Raw genomic sequence first — 20720 nt, forward strand, 5'->3', positions numbered from 1 at the left:
AACAAATTCATTCAACAAATCTCTTTATTTCTTTTTTGGTGACAATAATTATCCATGGCAATCATTTTTGATTTTTTTCCTCTTTAAAAAAATATGATTTTTTTTTTGCATATGTCAAGAATTTCACACTGCATTTATTAAGAAAACTTTACAATTGCAAACATCGTATGTGGCATCCTTATCATTAGCAGTTAATGATCCAATACGATGTGATGGTAATGATGTTGGATTTAAAAAAGATGATTATTCAGAAAAAGAATTTTGTCATTTTTTTCGCGGTTATCACATCATATCAAGGTAATGATGATCAATGATTCAGAGAACGAAAAAACTGTTGACCGGTATAGTAAATGTGTTGAATTTTTTTTTTTTAATACGGACATATTTTAGCGACAATTTTTATTTCAACATCACAACTGTCATCAGCATTCAAATCCGTTGATGATGATAAAGGTTCATGATGACAGAAAACACTGCAACCGGTGAATTGGTTGGCCGTTTATGCTATACAACCACCAAAATCATCATTACAGAAAAATGGGGAATGTACCATTTCATATTTGTTTGTCTCTTGCCATTTTTTTCAAAAATCTTGAATAAAGAACCTCTTACAACGGTTATTACAATTGTTGTTTGGAAAGCAGTGTAAAGGTAGCTGCTACCCAGACTTATGATGGACGGTCTTCATCACCTTTATATTCAATGATGTGTGATGCTCTCATCTTGTCATTTTGTTTCTCTCTCTCTCTCTTTCTTTCTTTCCGTCTTTCTCTTTTTTTCAAAAAAAACGTTAGCTCTATGAACCCCTTGGTTGATGATATTAGGTTTATGATTATCGTAGTAGGTAGCTACCGTCGTTTCTGGTATTACAGTTTAAAATTGAGAGAGAGAGAGAGATAGATAATGGTAGTAGAAGAATGAAAAACTTTACGGGGAATTTATATTTATTCGAGAATCATTTTCAAACACAGTTGCCATTTCGATATTTGTTTGTGGGCCGTTTGTGCATACAAATGAATGATAATTATCATCATCGAAATACTATCATGTTGATGTTCATAGATGGTGATGATAATCATCGATTTTTTTCGACCAAATAACTAATCACCATTTACTATTAGTTTGCCGATTCTGTTTATTTTTTTCCATTATTTTGATAATATTCAAATGTCCTCCAGCCATTGTGTGTGTGTTTTGTCCATTTTTTTCCTCTCTTATTGATGATGTAATGGTTGATTGATTTTTTCCATCATTGTTGGTGTTCGAAAGAAATTTTTGTCCAATGTGTCTTTTTTTTCATCTGTATCACCATCCTGAAGTCAATGAATCAATGAACTAGGAAAAAACTTAAATCTGATCCATGTGTTGATGGTTTTTTCGGAAAAAAATCGACTGATAATGATGCAAATGAATGATACTACATTATAGAAAATTTAAACGCCAAACATCATAGTCTTGACCACTGCCAAATTAATATCATCACCAAGTGTCATTCTCCTCTTCATCTAAACTGTGATCCATTGAACAATATTCCATGCAAATTATTCGATGATAATTGGATCGTCAATGTAAGTAGATTGAATACGTATCAAATTTCAAGAATGGGCAAGATTTCCAGGTTAAATTCCTGTGTTACTATATAATCCGCGAAATATCATTGTCATTGTCATTGTTGCATCTGAATTCATTCATCCATTATACAATTATACATTTATAATCACGTAGAACCGTTTTTCCAGCTAATCAAGTGTCGACAATTTTTCTTTTTAAAATCTTTTCTGTATAACGCCCATACATAAATCTTGAAAATCTATGACATTTATTTTTCGGATTCAATTGGTGAATCCAATCCTATTGTCAGGTCAGGTCAAACCATATAAATAAGTAGTGTATGGCCAATTGTATCATAATTATCATTTTTGTTGTCAATGTAAGTAAACAAACAAAAAATGAATTTAATGCTAATGATGCTAATTGTATAACATTAAATTTATTATCAAGTTGATGTTAGATGTATTCTTGTGTCTCATTTAGTGCCATATGATGATGGATTTGTTTGAATGATATGGATCATCATCATAATAGAAAATGATTATATAGGATTCGTTACTTACCAATGTGTCAGTAGATGAGTGATAATTTCACATTATTTTCAAGGTCGATAAACTTTTGCAACTTGAACTTGAAACTTTCATTCATTGAAATGACAAATTAAAAATAATAAATTATGTCGTTGATTGTGATTGAAAATTAATTACACACTAGCATCGATTACATAATGCACTTAATTGTCTAAACACCTTATATTGTCTAACAAAATGTTTTTTCATGCAAATTTCTTTCATGTTCATTGCAAATGTTTTGAGAATATATTGAATTTGAATCAAATATTTCATCATTGGTTGTTTTGCAATAACGGTATTGATTTTCTTTTCCATTTCGTTTCTTCCGCTTCAAATGATACAAAATTTCACGGGTTTGAATGGAATAAAATTTCAGATCATGACACGAATATAGTACTGGTGAAAAAAATTTTGAATTAGAATTTGACCGAGTAATAATGAATCTTTTTCAATAATACATTTTTGGAAAAGAAACTGAAATGATCGTCACGTATTAATCATTGATGATGATGAATGGAGCAGCATATCACCATAAATTGGTTGAAATTATTTTTTATCTCTGTCCATGATTAATTAGGTGTTCTAGAAAACTTTAAAAAACGCAAAGTTTTTTTTGTCTTGTCTTCTTTGTCATAATGGTGTTGTTAAATTTTTATTCATCTTGTTTTGTTTTGTTTTGTTCTGTTTAGCATTTTGTACGTTACAAATTTGCATCCATTTCATTCATTGAATCATTAATTCATTTGAACTGATTTGTGACAAAAGAAATCAAATTCATGAATTGAAATTAAACACGTGCTCGTTCTATGTGTCATTTCAATTGTTCTTTCTTTTTGTTTTCGTTTCGAATACAAAAAAAAAATCATCCTCATCATTCAACCTTCATCAACGTCAAGTGAATGGAATAAAGAATGAGACATAAACTTAATATATAAAATATAATGATATAATGATATTGGAGAATGTAAATTTTTAAATTCAAAATGCGAGAGAAATGTTTTTGGAAGAAAAAATTGGATGAAGCGAAAGTGATATAAAAATGGCGATGATTTTTCAATTTTTTCTTTCCACAAATTCTTCTGTTGTTTTTCATTGTGTCCATTTAACTTGTGTTGTGTATAATTTGATGTGAATTTTATCATTTTATTTCTTCCTGTAAATATTAATTGTTGTGTTGTATAAGAGATGAATTATTGGAAAGAAAACTTCAAATAAATAACGAAACCACACATTGCAATCATCATCATCACCAACATTCATCGATTCACAAATCAAATGACGAATGAATTTTCTTCTCTTTCTCTCTGTAACCCAGTTCCATTCTATATAAATACGTAAATATTAGGATTTTTGAAACTTCGTGGATGATTTACTTTTATGATGAAAACCCTCCTTTTTTCATTTGAACCGTTAGTGATTGAATAGAGTTTAAAATAAAATAACAAACAGAACATAAATGAAATGAAATAAAACGGTCACCAGAACCCTTTTTTTGGTTAGTTGGTCGTTTGTCTAAGTGAACTCTTTTATTTGGATTCTCTTCCTACCATCTTTCGATTGAAGTTTCTAATTCGTTTGTCACTGCATGGTTCAGTTGTTTTTTTCTTTGTTCACCAGAAATAAATACAATTTCTATCATATGTGTGTTTACAGAAGCGATGAAAAGTTCATGAATTCTTATATTTTTTAGCCAGAAAATGTGTCTTTTTTTTTGTTGTAGTTGTTGTTGCAGTCACCCTTTTTTTGATTTTGTTTCTTTCGTTTTTGCACCTGTTTCATTCATCAAAATCAAACGGATGAATGATTGATTGATTCATTGAAAAATGTGAATCATTTTTTTCCTCTCTTGGTTGATCGTCTAGATAGAATAATGATTGTGTTGTAATCAGAATTTTTTTACCATTAAGGAAATTTATCTCGGTCAAACAAATAAAATTTCTGTTTTTTGGCCATGATAATGGTAGTCATCATTTTTTTTCATAAAAATATAATTTTCGTTGATCCAAATTCTATGAACCAAATGAAAATTGTCAGGTAAAATTACCATCTAAATCACTAACAATCTTGTCATGATTATTATGATTACAGCCAAGTGTGTGTGTGTGTCGGTGACATTCGACAATGTCAAGGTTGAATTATTTGATAATCGGTCAAAAAAACTGCCTGCCTGTTGCATGTATATATTCATATTTGATGAATATCCTTAAGTGGAATTTTTTTTCCATGCTGCTTTTCAATAATATCCATATAATCACTCTTACATTATGAATGGATCCTGGTTGCAGTTATCATTCAACCGATCTAGATTTGAAAATTACATGCACATGTGAAAAAAAAACAAAAATTCCGATGTGCTAAAATAAAACAGATTCATTACTAAATGTTCAAGAAAAAAAGAAATCAATTTATGAATTTAATGAAAACATTTTACATTGCAATTCAAGGATTTTGAGAGCTAAAACAATTTCTCAATTTCGAATGGAATGTACTGTAATCGATTTTTTCTTTTTGACGAATAAATCGATCTGTGTTTGATTTGTTTGTGTGTGTGTGTGTGTGTTCTGATCAATCATAATAACAAATAAATAAAACTATCCATCAATCTGATTGATTAACCATGATGGTGGTGGTGTATATTTTTTGGGTGCTATCATTTTTTCTTCATTTGATTGCAATGAAATTTTTTTTTAAGAATTTAGATTTGACCGCATTATTTTCTTGAATGTAAGAATCAATTTTGTAAATTTCATGGAAATTGTTTTTTTTCTAATTTTCGTGAACCAATTTTTTTTTTCATACTGGCATTGGATTCTATCATCATAATCATTTGATTCATTTGCCATGATGATGGTGTGTCGGACATTTTTCAAACTAATTTCATCACCTTAGTTTTTTTTCTAGTTTTCCAATTTTCGTACATTGTAATTATCAATCATGATGAATACGAAGCTACTATGATCTTGCAAAAGAGAGAGAGAGACTAGAAAAAAAATAGGAGGAAAAATCAGTAAACATTCAAATGATTGAATTGGAATAAATGAATGATTGAAAAAGAAAATGAACATTGAAATTGAATGCGAACATTTGATCGACAAACATTTTTTGGTTTGTTTGAACATTGGGCGGACAATTTTCTATTTCAATGTACAATGAGAACAATCATAATCATGATGATGATGATAATGATGACCATAATGATAAATACCGGTTTCGATCGATTCTTTGTTATCAGAATCTATTATTTATCATCTTGATGATGATGAACTATGTCTATCAAAAAAACAACAACGTTTACTATAACAGTTTGCCATTTCATCTGTGATATGATATGTTTTTCATGGTCATCACTATTTTAAATTCATTTCGAAAAATGATTGCCCTTTTGCTTAGATGATGAATTCAAAGAATTAGATTCGATCATTACTTGACAATGAATAATACGATACGCAGAAAAAGAATCATTATAGAATGAGTATAAATGATGATGATTATAACATTTTATCTCTAATTTTCAAATCAACTTGCATATTGAGATGATTAACCATGGCGATCTTGTTGTTAGGCCAAAAAAATCAAATGAAATGTTGGCGATCATCATCACTGGTGGTTGTTGTAAACAAAGTGCTTTTCGAAAGCAAATCTTTAATTAATAAAAATTGATAGGGTTAGTGCTTGATTATAATGAATCCAAATAAGCAGCAAAACAAATGTTTCTCGGCCAAAAAGTGAGTTTCAATTTATGAGCTAATTGTGATTTTCTAAACATCATCGTTATCATTTACAGTAATTTCATTGTAGACATCATTAGTGTTTGTGTGTGTGTGAATGAGTGTTTTTTCGTGTAGTTGAATTTGAAAGACAAGAAAAAACATGACCGTTCAATCATTTTTTTCTCTTTGGTAAATTTTTTTTGCGTGACAATGACAATAAAAGAGAGAGAGAGACGGAGAGAAAGAGACTTGGTTATTTCGAGTGGTTGACCGCGAGGTTATTGTTGTGACACGAACGAACAAGTGTTTGTATAACAAACATCCTACCTAATCATCATGCCATATAAAAATATAAAAGATGAGCTAATGTTGAAATTTTGTTTTCATTTCATTCAAAATTCTTGTTTGGTCAATTTTTTACGCTTACCGAACACGAACAAAAAATCACAAGCTCAAATTTTCTTTGAAAAGATGTTTTATTCATTCATTCATCGAAATAAGACAAACAGCTTGATCGGGTTGAATTGAAAAAATTAAATCTCCAGTTTTTTCTGTGAGTCAGTTATTTGAAAATTTTTTTTTTGTTCGATTTAACTTGGGCAATTTTCCAGAAATTCGTGTGTATTTTTTCTTCTTCTTCGTGGTTCTGAGTATTGAACACAAAAGGAACTGAACACCGATCAATGATATGATATATTTGTTGTTTTCAACATTGGTCTGACCGAGAAAAAAATGATGGAAAAAAGTTCAAGGTCACCAGAATGTCAATTTGATCAACCAGTCTTCAGTCCTGGATGATAATTTTTTCATTCACCATAAATCACAAATTCCGGTATGGAAACTAGATGACAAGATGATGATGATGATGATGATGGTCAGCTACCACAATCTAATCATCATGTTTAACAGTGAATATGGTTTCAATGCAATTTTGTTGTCATCATGTCTGGATTTTAGAAATTTGTCTATTTTTTCATGGCCATTGGATTTATATGTTGTGTACAATTATTACTACTATTGCATGTGATGATATCTTTGGTTGTGGTTGAGGGGTAAGAAAGAATAGAAACAAACTGGCAGGTTTATCATCATCATCATTGTTTCATTTTTGATTTCATTTCTCATTCTATTTTTCATTTTATACAAATGTTTCGTTTTTTTTCCTTGCATTCAAATAGCATCCGTAAATCGTGGACAATCATATTATATATCATTATCTTTCTCAAATATCCAGAGGATAATTTGATTTGTCATTCAATACTTTTTACTTAACGTTTTTGGAAAACAACAACAACAACAATCATCATCATCATCATTATTATTTGTTGATTACGTATCTATGTGCATATGATTCATTTTATCATCATACTAACTAAATAAAATATATATTCGTGATGATGGCCATGATTGAAAAAGAAGAAAAACATACGACGACGACGACAACAACGATGTCTGCCATTATTATTTCTGGAAAATTGAATAAAAATCAGAAAATGAATCTTGATCATTATCAACAAATTCAACGAATGCGATCATCATCATCAGCATTACTATTATTCTTTGATGGACATCATCATCCATTGATCACATTACTATTCACAATCATTGTTCTGTTTTCGTTACCATTATCGTCCATGGTTAAAGGTTTGTATTATAGTGTTATATTGGTGTTGATTTTCCGTTAACTTTTCTTTCTTTTTTGTGCATAAAGCTCAATGTCCGATTGGTACGACAATGTCATTTGAAAAAATTGCATCTGTAACGATTCGTGGTGTACCATTTGTGCCGTTATATAATGGACAACCGGACATTCCGGTTACAGCTGAATGTAATAATCGTTGTCGTGCTGGAGCAAAATGTCGTTCATTTTTGTTGAGCTATGATAAACATCAATGTTTTGGATTTGATTATGATTCACTTAATCGTGGCATTTCAGTCGTATCAACCAATGAAAAGACAAGTTATTTCGAAAAAATCTGTCTATCAACAGCTCCATGTGAAAAAGCCTGGACATTTGAACGTGTTATGGGTAAAGAACTGAATGGTTTCGATAATAGAATCTTGTCTGGTGTTGCAAGTCGTTTGCGATGTCAAGAGCTATGTCTTAAAGAACGTTCATTTGTTTGCCGTTCTGGTGAATATGATTATGCATTGCAACAATGTCGTCTATCATCCGAAGATCGTCGATCACAGCCAAGTTCATTTCAAACGGCCATTAGTAGTTCAGTCGATTATTTTGAGAATCAATGTGCTGCCAATCAACAACAACAACAACAACAACTGCCTGGACAAACACAACAACAGACAGGAATGACAGTCAGTAGTTTGCCAATGTCTGTTGGTTGTGATTTTGAACGTTATGAAAATTTGGACATAAAACGTGCCGATCTAATTCGTACGGCTTTCTCGACCGAACAATGCCGTAATTTATGTGAAGCAACTCGTGCTTTTGTTTGCCGTTCATTTACATATGCAGCAGCAACATCACAATGTTGGCTTAATTCAGATGATATTCTAGCCGTTTCAACTGGTCTGAATGGATTAGAATCTCATGCCGGTGCTACCTATCATCAGCGTGGACATTGTCTAGATCGTGAGAAACAATTTTCTTTTTCTTTTTTTTTATCATCACAATTGTTATTCTGATTCGAGACTAATTTGTTCCAATTTTCTCTCTTTTGTATACATTCAGTTCAATTATTTTGTGGCCACGATTCGATGACTGTTGCATTGAATACATTGAATCCATTCAATGGGCGATTGTATGCAAAAGAAGATCCAATCAATTGTGAATCGATTGGAAGATCTGAAACAAGCACAATGTTAATGTTACCATTCAATTCCCGGTCCGGTTGTGGTGTTCGTGAAGAGGTGGGTATTGTCTGTGTGATTTGATGAAAAAAAAATCAAAAGACAAATTTAATTGATTGATTGATTGATTCATGTATAAATAGGATGGAAAATATACATCTATGGTTGTAATTCAACATCATCCATTAATCCAAAGAAAAGGCGATCGAATGGTTCATGTTGCTTGTCATTTTGAGGCCACCAATAGAACGATCAGTAACACCTATAGTGTGTTGGTTGAGTATGTTGTGTTAAGGAGAGATTATTCAGAGATTTGATTTGAAAAAAATGGATTTCATTGTTATATGTCTTGTTTTTCTTCATTTCTAAATTTAAAGGATGCCGCCTGTTGCCGAAACTTCTATTGTAAATGCAACTGCACCATCACCAAATATTCGATTACGAATTACCGATAAGAATGGCAAAGATATTACTGGAGCTCGTTTGGGCGATGAACTTTTTCTCCGAATCGAAATGGATGATGATGAAGTTTTTGGTATTTTTGCACGTGAATTAATGGCCAAAAGTGGATCAAATCAAAACGAATCCATTATGCTGATTGATTCGGATGGCTGTCCAACTGATCCAAATATTTTTCCAGTATTGGAAAGGATTCCCAATTCAAAAGGACTGATTGTAAGTTCTCATAAAAAGATTCATAGTAATAATAAAGATTTATAATTTATAATTGTTTTATTATTCTTTAAAGGGCAAATTTGATGCATTCAAATTTGCAGATGATGTTGTGGTCAGATTTCAAGTCAATGTTCAATTCTGTCTACAAGAATGTCTACCCGTGAATTGTGACCATAGTCGTCATGTTGATTCGGAATTATTGAAAAATGTACAAAGCTGGGGACGGCGTCGTCGTCGTCGAAGTATTACTGCCGATGACAAAAAATATTTGTCCAACAAAACCGAACTACATAGAGAAATCATAGTTGAAAGCGTTAGCCGTATGAATGGCAATAAAAGTGGTAATCATGAACGGCTACAGGATGAGAAACATGAAAAACAATCACAAATGTATTGTGCTACAAAAACCACATTGATCATCAGCATAATAACACTGTTCATGTTACAGGTTTGACCGAGATTTTTTTTTTGTTTTGTTTTGTTTTGGAATTCAATTTGACAAATCTCATTTTTGCTTTCTCTTGCCATCATTATTTTGTTTCCCGACACAAAAAAATAGATAACTATTGTAGGCTCGATATTAGCATGCTGTTTGATTTATCGTCGAATACCCTCATCGTCGAAATTATCGAGAATTAGTGAATCATCAAACAATGCCAATCATCATCATTATGGCCATCATAATCGTCGATTAGGTTTGGCCCAGATATTTAATGGGATTAATGTTGCCGATATGTTGCCGGGCGGTAATCGTAAACAACAATATAAAACTGAACCATTCGAAAATGATGATTGTAATAGTATGAGTAGCAGATCGTCATCATCATCATCATCGAATCGAACTACTAATAAATCTACAACATTGGCCAGTAAAAGTCATCGCCATCATCCAACTAATAATCATCATCAACAACAACAACCGAATCCATTACATTTAAATCTATCAAATCAAATGAATAAGCAACAGAAATTGCTTTGGGCACAAATCAATCGAATTGACTAAAATCGACTGAAACAATAGAATGAAGAAAACAATAGAAACTGATAGAAAATGCACATATTTCAATATTAGTCGGGTAAAAGGAACAAAACAAATAAACAAACAAACAAACAAAAAATTCAACTTTTGAATTTTACAATTTTTTTGCGGTCTTTTCTCTTAATATTTATTCCCATTATTTTATAGCATCATTATTTCACATCACACGCACACAACCTACTAATTCACCTTACATATGTTGGTATTTTTGATTGAAAAATCTGTTTTATTTGAATTTTATTTTTTGTCGTCCAATAATTGTCAATTTTTTATTGTCAAATTCCAATATATCATCAATGGTATAAGAATTGTATATGTACAACAGAGCAACACTGTGTGTGTCCTGCTTTTTTGTCGATTTATCATTTTTTGTAACGAGAAATTATTTATATTTTACTGAAATTGAATTTGATAAAATTGATCATTTTTAATCAATTCCATTTTGTCCATTTTTTTCTGTCCTTGACCATTGTTACCATTATGATGATTGTATGTGGTGTGCTGGATTGATTTATTATCAAATTCAGATCCTTGTGACATTGATATCGGGTGAATGTTTTGTTTTTTCATATCTGAGTTGTTTGATTTGTGCGATATATGTTCATTTGATGCAATACTGGGCGGTATAGAAATTGAATTCATTGCATGTAATGTTGGTTTATATTGTCGTTTACCCAACATTCGTCGATAATAGTGAAGATAAGTACTAGATATGAGCAATACGAAAAATGGTATGAATAACATGACAGCCATTAACAATTGAGTGATATATCTTTGATGGGTATAACGTTGCCAAAGAAATCGATAAGTTGATGTGATTCGATTAGTATAATTGGAATTATTTGGCCGGATAATCCACCAAACATACACTCCCTTCGGAACGATGGTTGGATAATTCGATAATCGATAATCAGGTGGTCCTTTCTTCTCTTCTTGTTCGTCATCACGTGTTGAATAAACATTTACACATTTACCGCTTTGAGCACGTCGATCTTCGACAAAACCGAATTGGCAATCACATATTGAAGAACGTGTAGCAAAACCACGTGGTGAATATATCGGCCTACAATAACTATTAGGATCGAGTGATGAACATTGTTGATCATATTGACAGGATTCGTTGAGATTTCGTTTTTTAGCACACACAAGTTCATCATAATGATGATCAATGACTAAAACGTATGTATTCAATCGTACATCAGTTCCTGATTGTCGTTCTACTTGAATCTGGATACTTTCATTTGGACATTCACAATATCCATTGTTGGACATGGATGATTGATCTTTAGATGAATTTGGATTACATACCATATTCTCACCACAATCACTAGTTCGATTACAAGTTTGATGGATACGGTTTCCTGTGATGATGAAAGATGAAAAAAATCCAGAGTATATTTTGATTGAAAATGAATATCAAGAACACAAACCTTTGAAAACTTTAACAAATGCATCGGCTTGTCCAGATACATAATGATAACGATTATCACGTCCAAGTTCATCATTGTTGATTCGAATAAAATCGGCAACATTACAGCTAATTTTCATTTCTTTCATTCCTGAACGTTCCATTTCTTGGACAAAATTACCAACATTAATATCAAGATTGAATTTACAAAATTTTCTTTCTGCGTCACATGAACTATTCGTTAAAAGCAAATGATTCAATTCAGTTTTCCAATCAAACATCGGTCTTTCAAAATGATAACCATTATCATCATTGGACAAATCGACAATTGGATCAAAATCACCCGTTGTACAGATTCTAGCTTGACATTCATAATTTACTAGATTTTTTCTTGTTGATGAATATCCAGGTGTGAGTGAAACACAAACTTTTAAATCTTTAAGTTGTTCACTTCCGGTAACTTTTGTCGTTGTTGTTTCACTTTCATCATCATTATTGGAAACATCTAAATTTGGTTCGAAAAATCCATCCAATACTATCTTATTCAACAAAGGTTTGGATTCATTCACATCGAATATCGTTTTCAATGGTGAGATATTTGCATGATGAAGCGATGAAACTTGAATGTCGATCATCGAACAATAAACCAAGGCAAACAAAGCAGTTGATAAATAGAAATTCATTTTTATACAACGTTCGGTAACTGTCAGTCAAGAATAATTTGATGCTTTGACCAATCGAACAGGAAAGAAATCGATTGAACTGGAATCGAACACACACTGATAAAGGAAGAAAAAAATTATTAAAATCTTAGTTGTCGTGGTAACGCAAATATATTTGTGAAAGAAATTTCTGTGATTTGCAACAAACCGACTAACCAACACACAAACACATTCACAGGTAGACACCGGACAAAAGAATGAAACCTGAAAATGGAAAAAAAGCAATTCATCGATATGATGGCTATATTCTAATTTCTCATTATTCTGGAAATAATGATAACCTTTGCACGCATGTGTCTCTTGGATATTTTGTTTTCCAATTATAATTTATCCAGAAAAAATACCTTTCGAATATATGCTAATAATGTCCTACTAATTAGCAATATGTTGTACAATGGCGATGATGATGATGATGATGCGTTTGTCGAAAATACGATCGATCGATGTGTATGGTAAACATTCATGAATGATGACAATCACTTGATCAATTCCATTCTCTCTCTCTCTCTCTCTATTTGTAATTGGAATAAAATTATTTTGATCATTTATTCATAAACATTTTCCATGTTTAGTATATTGTTTATAATATCATAAAAAACTCACCAAATAAATCGAAAACGGTTTTGTTGTTCCTGTTTTTCGAGAACTTTATCGTGTTGATGAATGTGATATGAAGATTGGACTAGATACAAAAATTCATTTGTTTAAATAAATTATTGTCATCATGATGATTTAAATTTCTCGTTGGTTGGTTTGCATAAAACAATCATGGTGATGACATGACAAATTACTTGAAAAAGCAACTTTTAACCCATGTTTTGGGGCAGATTCAAAAGATGGCGCAAGTTTCTTCAAGTGAAACAACTTTTCAAATGAAAATTGTTTTCCATTAGAATTTTAAATCGAAATTAAATTCCAATCTTATAATCATCGATTTTCTTCAGCGGTGAAAATTTCCTTTTCCTTTACTACAAATTATCCCTCGACATCTTTTCTCTTTCACAATGGCGTAAATGATTGAAAAATGGTGATATTATTGATGGAACGCTTAAATAGCTTAAAAAGCAAAGAAATTGAATTATTCGCTTTGATAATTTTCTAAATGTATATGTTGAGGAGATGTTTTAAGGCATGATGAACACGATGTGATTCCGGGTCAAATAAAAATAGGAGAAAATTACAAAATAAAGGCCAAAGACATGATCATCATCATCGTCGCCACCATCATTGTCAATGATTGAATTTACATAATTTAATAATAAAATTATTCATAGTTTAATGTTCGACGAAACATTTTTATTATCATTTTGAAATTTCTTTGCTTCTTTTATAATTCTTTGAAGAGAGATAGACTTTTTGTATCATTCGAATTTCCAATATCGCAACATAGTATCGATAGTCGAATTCCGATTTCGTGTCTCATTCCATTGGATTGTATTTGATGATCATTGCTTTTTTCGAGCAAACATTGTATCTGTTGTAAAATGGCAATGAGCACGTGATTCAAATTTTATTGTGCAAACCAGGGTGATATTGTAAAGCTTTATTCGAGAAAAAGAAAGAAAAAGGCAATCATAAATTATCATAAAATTTTCAATATAAAAAATGTTGACATTTACATTCTGGCTGGCTAGAGGGTCAGGCCATTTCTTATTTGATTTTCAAATCCAATTCAATTTATACAATCGGAATAGATTAATCTTGATTGTGGTGAAGAGAAGGGAGAATTTTTTCTGAATAATTAATCGAAAATAGACGTGTGTGTGTGTAATAATAATCGAAATAAATTCAAATAAAAGCCAAACAAATATAGGAATTGTAGAGAAAAAATTACACCTGGCCAGAACAAAAAAACCATTGAATAATCGGACGCCAACCTTGAATGGGCGATAAATTATCACACGTGCACAAGTAGAAGAACTGTTTCTGAACAAACGAGATTAATTATGTAAAGCATCATTTCGTTGTTTTAAAAATGTAATAATGCCACTTAACACTTACAAAGTTACAAAAAAAAACATCTGCCATTTTTACACAACATAACGAATCACAAGAACTCAACTGAATCATCCAGTCATCACCTCATCTCTGAATGACCCCGAGCAAAATATATTCATTCTCACCAAAAAAAATCCATTGTCAAAACCCTAGTCATTTTAGCGCCGTTTTTTTAAACAGAGGATTTATACTGATCCAATTTTTACAATTCTTAATGCTTCTATCGATTGGGAAATTTGGAATTCCTTTTTTTTATATAGCGAACAATGATGATGATGAGAATATATGCGTATACGCATTTTCCATTGATCAACAAGCCCGCCAAATCGTATACGGCTATAGTCATGTTTTGTTTATTGTTACTTCCTATCATTCTATTTCATTCTTGATTTGGCCATTGGAACGACGACGAATTTGTTCATTGTGTTTGTGTCTGTGTGTGTGTGTGCCTAAACATGATCATATTTGATGACTGGTTGCATTTATTCTCCTGTTATTGAATCGGAATTTCCATTTTTTTCAAGCTAAACAGAATTTTTTTACCCGAAGGGTAACGACCAAAAAAAGAGTGAGTGAAATCATCTATGCAAAAAAAACAGAAAATCTTGTTCGATCAAAAATTCAATTAAATAATATTCGATCAAGAATCAATTTTTTTTCTATTCCACCCTGGTGGTTCTCCGAAACCCAAACATATCAAATTAATAATAATCATCAAAAGTTATCGGTAAGTTGCTTGTTTGTGTTTATAAAAAAAACTAATTTTCGTTGAATTTTTTTTACTCATACAAAAATATCGTTTTACAGCTTAATTCAAATCACATGTGGAACTTTGAATAAACTAAAATATTTATGTGATGGAATAAGATTTGGTCCCTTTCTCTCCATGTTTTTTTGTTGTTGTTGTTCCATTTCAATATTGTTTAAAGCAAAAAGTTTTCCTTTTTTTTCGTCATACTGTCATATAACAACAAACAAGTGAATGTGTGTGTGTGTGTGTTTGTGTTTGTGATGTTATGTAATCAATTCAAATATATTCGGCATCGTGGACAATTTTTGAATCGTTACGACAACTATAATAGTTGTGTTGGCAATTCCAATTGCATGGAATAGGATTTCATTATAGTTGTGTGTGCCTATTGATGATGTTTATGGGAATGATTGAAAATTCAATTTTCCAGCATAGATGTTATATACTATTTTATTTTTCTTGCTGGTATTCAATGATTAATATGATGATGATCATAAAGATAAAGAAGTTACTACGGTGGTAAAATAAATATAAATAAACGGCATTATTGTTGTTCAATCAAGTTTTCATTTCTCGTTCAACCGTCATTCAATTTGTCTATTTTGCAAACATCATTGTTCTTTGTTCATGTGTGTGTGTGTGAAATTGTGATTTCAAAAGATTTGTTCCATCAAAACAACAAAAATTCATTATTATCCATCATGTCGCAATTTAAAAAATCGAGCATTTATAATGATCATGAGAATGGAGGCCGATTCCATCATCATCATCATCATCGATATGATGATCATTATGGAAAAAATCAATATATCCATAATGAGAATATCGATAAAACAGATATACATTTGAAATGTTATTCTTTTAGTTGTTGTCCATTTTATCGCCACCACCATCATCATCATCATCATGATTATTGTTCCAGAATGTTCAAAAGGACTGTGATAAATCTGTCATTTATTTCATTATCGTTATCATTTCTATTCTTATTTGCCAATATCGATAATTCATTGGCAACAAATATGATTTGCCATGATGATAATGGTGAGCATTCAACTATTGGTTCATCATCATCATCATCATCATCAAGTGTATCGATTTTTTCCAATAATAACAACAAAAGCCAAAACCATAATAATCGAACAACCATTGTTTCAAATAGTCGTACGATTTTTTTGATCAATGATAATGACGATAAAATTGTTACCGCTGCAAATACGAATGCAAATAACAATAAAAAACGTGATGTTCATGGTTTGAATGATGGAAAAATTTCACAAAAATTTCATCGTGATTATTCATCATCGACAACATTATCAACATCATCGAATACCTTGAATATAAATTTTCCGAACAATAATGTTGATAGTAAAAATGTTTCATCCATTCAAACGGCCAATAATGAACAACCATTTGGTGAGTTTTCTAGATTTTTGAATTTTTGTTGTTTTTTGCTTTTGTTTTATTTGGATTAAAAACTTTTGTTCATTTTCAATTTCTCATTTTAGTCGATGATTAAACATTGTCTCATTCTCCTAGCTATTGTCAGGTTCATCATAGTTAATAGCCGAGAACATAATTCTTTACCCAGAATTGCACATAGTTGTTCGATTCCGGAAAATTAAGTAGAATCTTGAGAACAGAATGTGTTTGTGAGAAAAAAAAGAAAAACAAAAACAGAAAAATCCAAATTCTTGACAATAAAAACCGATTAAGTCGTGTTTATTTTTACAGCTTTTTATTAGTTTTATTTTTGCCGACAAGTAACAAGGCATTTTTTCGTTTTTTGTTTTTGTTGTTGTCATTCGCACTCCACTTCCGGGCGTTTCAAGAATTCAATATTGTTAAGGGCTGCCGTTATATTTATAATGATGATGATGATGATGATGATTATATTTTTCATGATCATTATCTAAATTTTTGTTTGTCATTTCTCTCAACTATCTAATGATTATTATGATTTGATGTCCACCAGTGTGGATGTGAAATTATTTTTCCATGTTTTCCAGTGTCCGATTAAATTGTTCATTCTGGTGATATCATTTTTGTTGACAAGAAAGAATTCCATTTTTTTTTTCTCACACAAATTCCATGTGTCCAACGAAAGATCTTGAATTGCATTCTTTTTCGTAACTTTTTCTAATAGTGGAATTATCGTTTTTTTCAAAGGAAAACAATTATCAAGCGAAAAAAGCCAAAAACATGCATCTCAATCAGATGATAAAAAATTTCTTGTGATGATTACGTTGATCTTGATCTTAACGTTTTGTTTTCATTTTTATTTTATTTTATTTTTTTTTTTTGCTTCCAAGAAAATCGCATTAGACCAAAACTGTGCTGTTGTTTTGAAACAATTGAGAAAACAGTGTAGATATGAATATAGAAATGAAAATTTACGTGCTTAGAATCTACATTTTGTTTTATTCAAATTTTTTTTGATGCTTTTTTGGGTTCAACATTTTCTGTTTTGTTTGTTTTGTATTGTCTTGCTTTTCATTCTGTAATAATAAAATAAAAAGAGGAAAAACAGCCAATTCATCCATTTTGTATGTCAAATTATGTGTGTGTTTGTGTGTTTGTTGGTTTGACAATCTGAAAGTTTTTTTTTTCTTTGAAACACTTTTTTTCCAAACGGATAAAATGGTTTGTTTTGTAAAGACAATTATCTCATCTCTATATATACGACATGTATATGTTCGATACAATTATGTTAATGGTCTTTATTGGTTATTGTATTGCATTGTAGATACACAGGTTTTTTTTCTTTCCATCCGGTCAATAAACATAGATTCTTGTCACTTTTTTTTCTCTTTTTTCAGTACACAATATATATTGCTGTTTATTAATCGTAGTACGTATGAATCGAAGAAAGAATTTCCGCCAATCAATAACAACAAATTAGCAATTTATTTTTTCTCCTAACTTTCATGATCATGTTGTCGAGGCGACATTAATGGTCAATTCATTGGGTTTTTTCTATCTCATATATGTATTAATCTTGTCCATTCAGGTTGATAAATTGTCAAGTTTTTTGGTGTTGTCTGTCTCCAAAATATGAAAGAAAGTTAAAATGTAAACTTTAGCCAATAATTCTTTGGTCGTTTTTTTCACATTCCATCAAGGGTGTTGCCCTCGCCATCAATCGATTAATCGTTTTGGTCATATTTCGTTTCAATCAACCATTGATTCACAGATTCCAGTTCGATTGTTTTTTCTTGATTGAAATTTATCTTTGATGAACTGACTGTATATTTGTGTGTGCATATGTGCGTTGATAATTGAATTTTCATTCAAAACCTTTGTTCATAGCATCATCATTGTCATCTTTTTTTCTTGGAAAATATTAAGATGAGTTTTTTTCATTTTAGATTATTTCCTATATATATAGATAATTGATGATGAGCAATGAATCGATCGAAATCAATTGCAAATTCGATCTATTGATTGAATATCGATTTGTTGTATTAAATCAGATCAAGTTGTTATCAAATATATTTGATGATGAATGATTCCTTCTCTTTTGTTTCATTTTCTTTGATTCTCATTATGACAACAGCAACAAGGATGATTCTTGTTTCACAATGATAAGAATTTGATGGCCAGAATCGTGTTTTACTCTTTTTTGGTTTATGTTTACTTTTGCGCATGAAAATTCACACAAGCTTCTGATTACAACTTGATCAGTTGAAGAAGAAAAGAAAAATCAATACCTTCGATTACATTTTTTGTTCCAATTCCCCAATGATAATGATGATGATTATGGAAATGATGCCGTGATTCACCGCGAACAATTGAATAGCCCCGAATCACCCGATGGTGTGTCATGTCTCTTTCTGATAGTGAATGTTTGTTGTTCTCACTGAAAACTAATGATGACATTTGTTTTTTTTTATTTTTTTGCTAGTGTTGGAGGTTTTTTTCCAGTGAAAATATCAAAAATCATGACCATTTGATTTTTTTCACCCATGGAGCGAAAATTATTAAGACACGTTCTCATGAATTATCCGAGAGAATATAAAATGTGAGAGCGAAACAAAAAATTCTTGTTACCAAACATGATTATGTGATCATCACTGGTGGAGAAGAGCAAAAAAGCAAGCAAGCAATATAAAATATGATTTTCAATCTTATCCCGTTTTTTGCCTTTGTTGTTGTTCATATTGCTGACCACAACATTTTTTTTCTTCCTTTCTTTTATATGATGCTATTGTTTTGTTTTGTTTTTTTTGTTCTATATGGGATGATCAACATTTCAGTTTGTTTGTTTGTTTCAACATTTTTATATTCTGGAATTTATCGTTCACAACAACAACAAAAATGACAATTTGATGAGTGATGATTTGTCTGGAAATCATCATCATCATCATCATCATCATCATCATCGACGTCAATTCTGTTAAGAATGGCTTGTTTTGAAACACTAATGTAATGAATTTTACTTTCATTTCCACGATGCATAATTTCATCATTCTCAATTCTCTTAGTCAATATCAAAATATTTTCCCAAATGATATTGGTGATATGTTTTTTCTCATTTGATTTCCATTTTCATAATTCCATGCGATTTTCATTATTCTCATCATTGAAATTGATGTTTGTTTGCTGACAAATAATAATAATGTAATGTAATCACATTCATTACCATGCGCAAATTATTTTTCAATTGATCAAGCTGAGTATGATTTTTTACCAAACGTCATCAACATCATTTATGCGATGAATGACTTTGACTTTTGATTTGAAAATTTCAATTTTAAAGTTATCACCATTATTATTCAGTAACAAACCCCATGGTTTCATCATCAAATTTTTGTTCATTTTTCTTTTTTCGTTGTAGAGAAAGAATTGGTCTGAATGATTTTGTATGACAATTTTCCCTTTCTTGCTCTTGCCATTGTCTACATAGCTTTTTTGTTTGGTTTGTACAAAGTATGATGTGGGTTGAAAAATTAGAAATCGATTTCTTTTCTTGCCGTCATGTATCGTGTATTTTGTCATCACATCTCACAAATACAAATTCAATTGTGAATTTGAATGAAAATAAATAAATGGGAAAAAATAAAAAGAAAAGAAATCCTCATTCATGCAAGTAATTTTCTCTCGATAATGCAAACAAGAAATTTCTTCCAGTCATATTCTCCTCCTTTCTCGTTTCCAATGAATTTGATCCGAATTTTATTCAAATTTCAAGTTTTTTTTCCCACTTTCAATTTTCTTGATTCTTAACGAATTTCAATGAAATGCACTGAATCCAAAGATTCGAAAAAGCAAACCTATTGGTTGATATTGCCATGTTGTTTGCATTATTTTCAACTGCAACAGCATTAATTAACCACTTGGCTGACTGGTTTTCTTTAAAAAAAAAACCGTTCATTCAAGTAGTCAAATGTTATTTTATATGACAAATTTTGTTTGCATTCACACAAACACACGCACAAAAAAAACAAAAGGACAAAATGACAAAATCTATCCGTCTTATTCATTCA

At 30.8% G+C, this 20720-nt stretch overlaps 3 protein-coding genes across 13 annotated transcripts in view; 2 read left to right on the top strand and 1 right to left on the bottom strand.

Moving 5' to 3' along the window:
* The first annotated feature begins 925 nt into the window (after positions 1-925).
* On the top strand, positions 926-10791 carry LOC124490867 (uncharacterized). 5 transcript variants are annotated; one of them, XM_075734543.1, is made up of 8 exons: positions 926-1568; positions 7012-7477; positions 7545-8426; positions 8526-8704; positions 8788-8924; positions 9022-9319; positions 9393-9767; positions 9879-10791. In XM_075734543.1, exons 2-8 carry the CDS (start codon positions 7228-7230, stop codon positions 10320-10322), a joined length of 2565 nt encoding a protein of 854 aa, XP_075590658.1. In that variant the 5' UTR covers positions 926-1568; positions 7012-7227; the 3' UTR covers positions 10323-10791. The 5 variants fall into 5 exon arrangements, with proteins under 5 accessions (XP_075590658.1, XP_075590661.1, XP_075590660.1 ...); XM_075734546.1 differs by lacking the exon at positions 926-1568 and adding an exon at positions 3193-3429; XM_075734545.1 differs by lacking the exon at positions 926-1568 and adding an exon at positions 3265-3457.
* LOC124490203 (uncharacterized) lies at positions 10564-14540 on the bottom strand. Of its 5 annotated transcripts, XM_047052665.2 has the most exons (6): positions 14490-14540; positions 14108-14414; positions 13092-14029; positions 12833-12999; positions 11789-12545; positions 10564-11719 (listed from the first exon to the last, which is right to left on the bottom strand). In XM_047052665.2, the coding sequence occupies exons 5-6, from the start codon at positions 12447-12449 to the stop codon at positions 10752-10754; spliced, it is 1629 nt and encodes a 542-aa protein (XP_046908621.2). In that variant the 5' UTR covers positions 12450-12545; positions 12833-12999; positions 13092-14029; positions 14108-14414; positions 14490-14540; the 3' UTR covers positions 10564-10751. The 5 variants fall into 5 exon arrangements, with proteins under 5 accessions (XP_046908621.2, XP_075590662.1, XP_075590663.1 ...); XM_075734547.1 differs by lacking the exon at positions 14490-14540 and having other exon boundaries at positions 12833-12993; positions 14108-14460; XM_075734548.1 differs by lacking the exons at positions 12833-12999; positions 14490-14540 and having other exon boundaries at positions 14108-14460.
* A 190-nt stretch (positions 14541-14730) lies between these two features.
* The window catches only part of LOC124491000 (uncharacterized), a 71050-nt gene continuing 65060 nt past the window's right edge, over positions 14731-20720 (top strand). For 2 of the 3 annotated variants that reach the window (XM_075734551.1, XM_075734553.1), the window contains exons 1-2: positions 14731-15213; positions 15294-16650. In XM_075734551.1, coding sequence (XP_075590666.1) covers positions 15939-16650 — 712 coding nt within the window. In that variant the 5' untranslated portion in view covers positions 14731-15213; positions 15294-15938. The remainder of the gene's footprint in view (positions 15214-15293; positions 16651-20720) is intronic. The other variant, XM_075734552.1, reaches the window with a different exon arrangement.

The sequence above is a fragment of the Dermatophagoides farinae genome, chromosome 10, assembly GCF_024713945.1.
Source record: "Dermatophagoides farinae isolate YC_2012a chromosome 10, ASM2471394v1, whole genome shotgun sequence".
In the NCBI taxonomy this organism is placed as follows: domain Eukaryota; kingdom Metazoa; phylum Arthropoda; class Arachnida; order Sarcoptiformes; family Pyroglyphidae; genus Dermatophagoides; species Dermatophagoides farinae.

What these genes read in the sequence shown, in the direction of transcription:
- LOC124490867 (XM_075734543.1), top strand. Translation starts at nt 7,228, where the DNA reads ATGATGGCCATGATTGAAAAAGAAGAAAAACATACGACGACGACGACA. An exon ending in ATTATCGTCCATGGTTAAAG is followed by an intron (nt 7,478 to 7,544) that starts GTTTGTATTATA and finishes TTGTGCATAAAG; the next exon opens with CTCAATGTCCGATTGGTACG. An exon ending in TAACACTGTTCATGTTACAG is followed by an intron (nt 9,768 to 9,878) that starts GTTTGACCGAGA and finishes ACAAAAAAATAG; the next exon opens with ATAACTATTGTAGGCTCGAT.
- LOC124490203 (XM_047052665.2), bottom strand. Translation starts at nt 12,449, where the DNA reads ATGAATTTCTATTTATCAACTGCTTTGTTTGCCTTGGTTTATTGTTCG. An exon ending in ATTTGTTAAAGTTTTCAAAG is followed by an intron (nt 11,720 to 11,788) that starts GTTTGTGTTCTT and finishes TCATCATCACAG; the next exon opens with GAAACCGTATCCATCAAACT.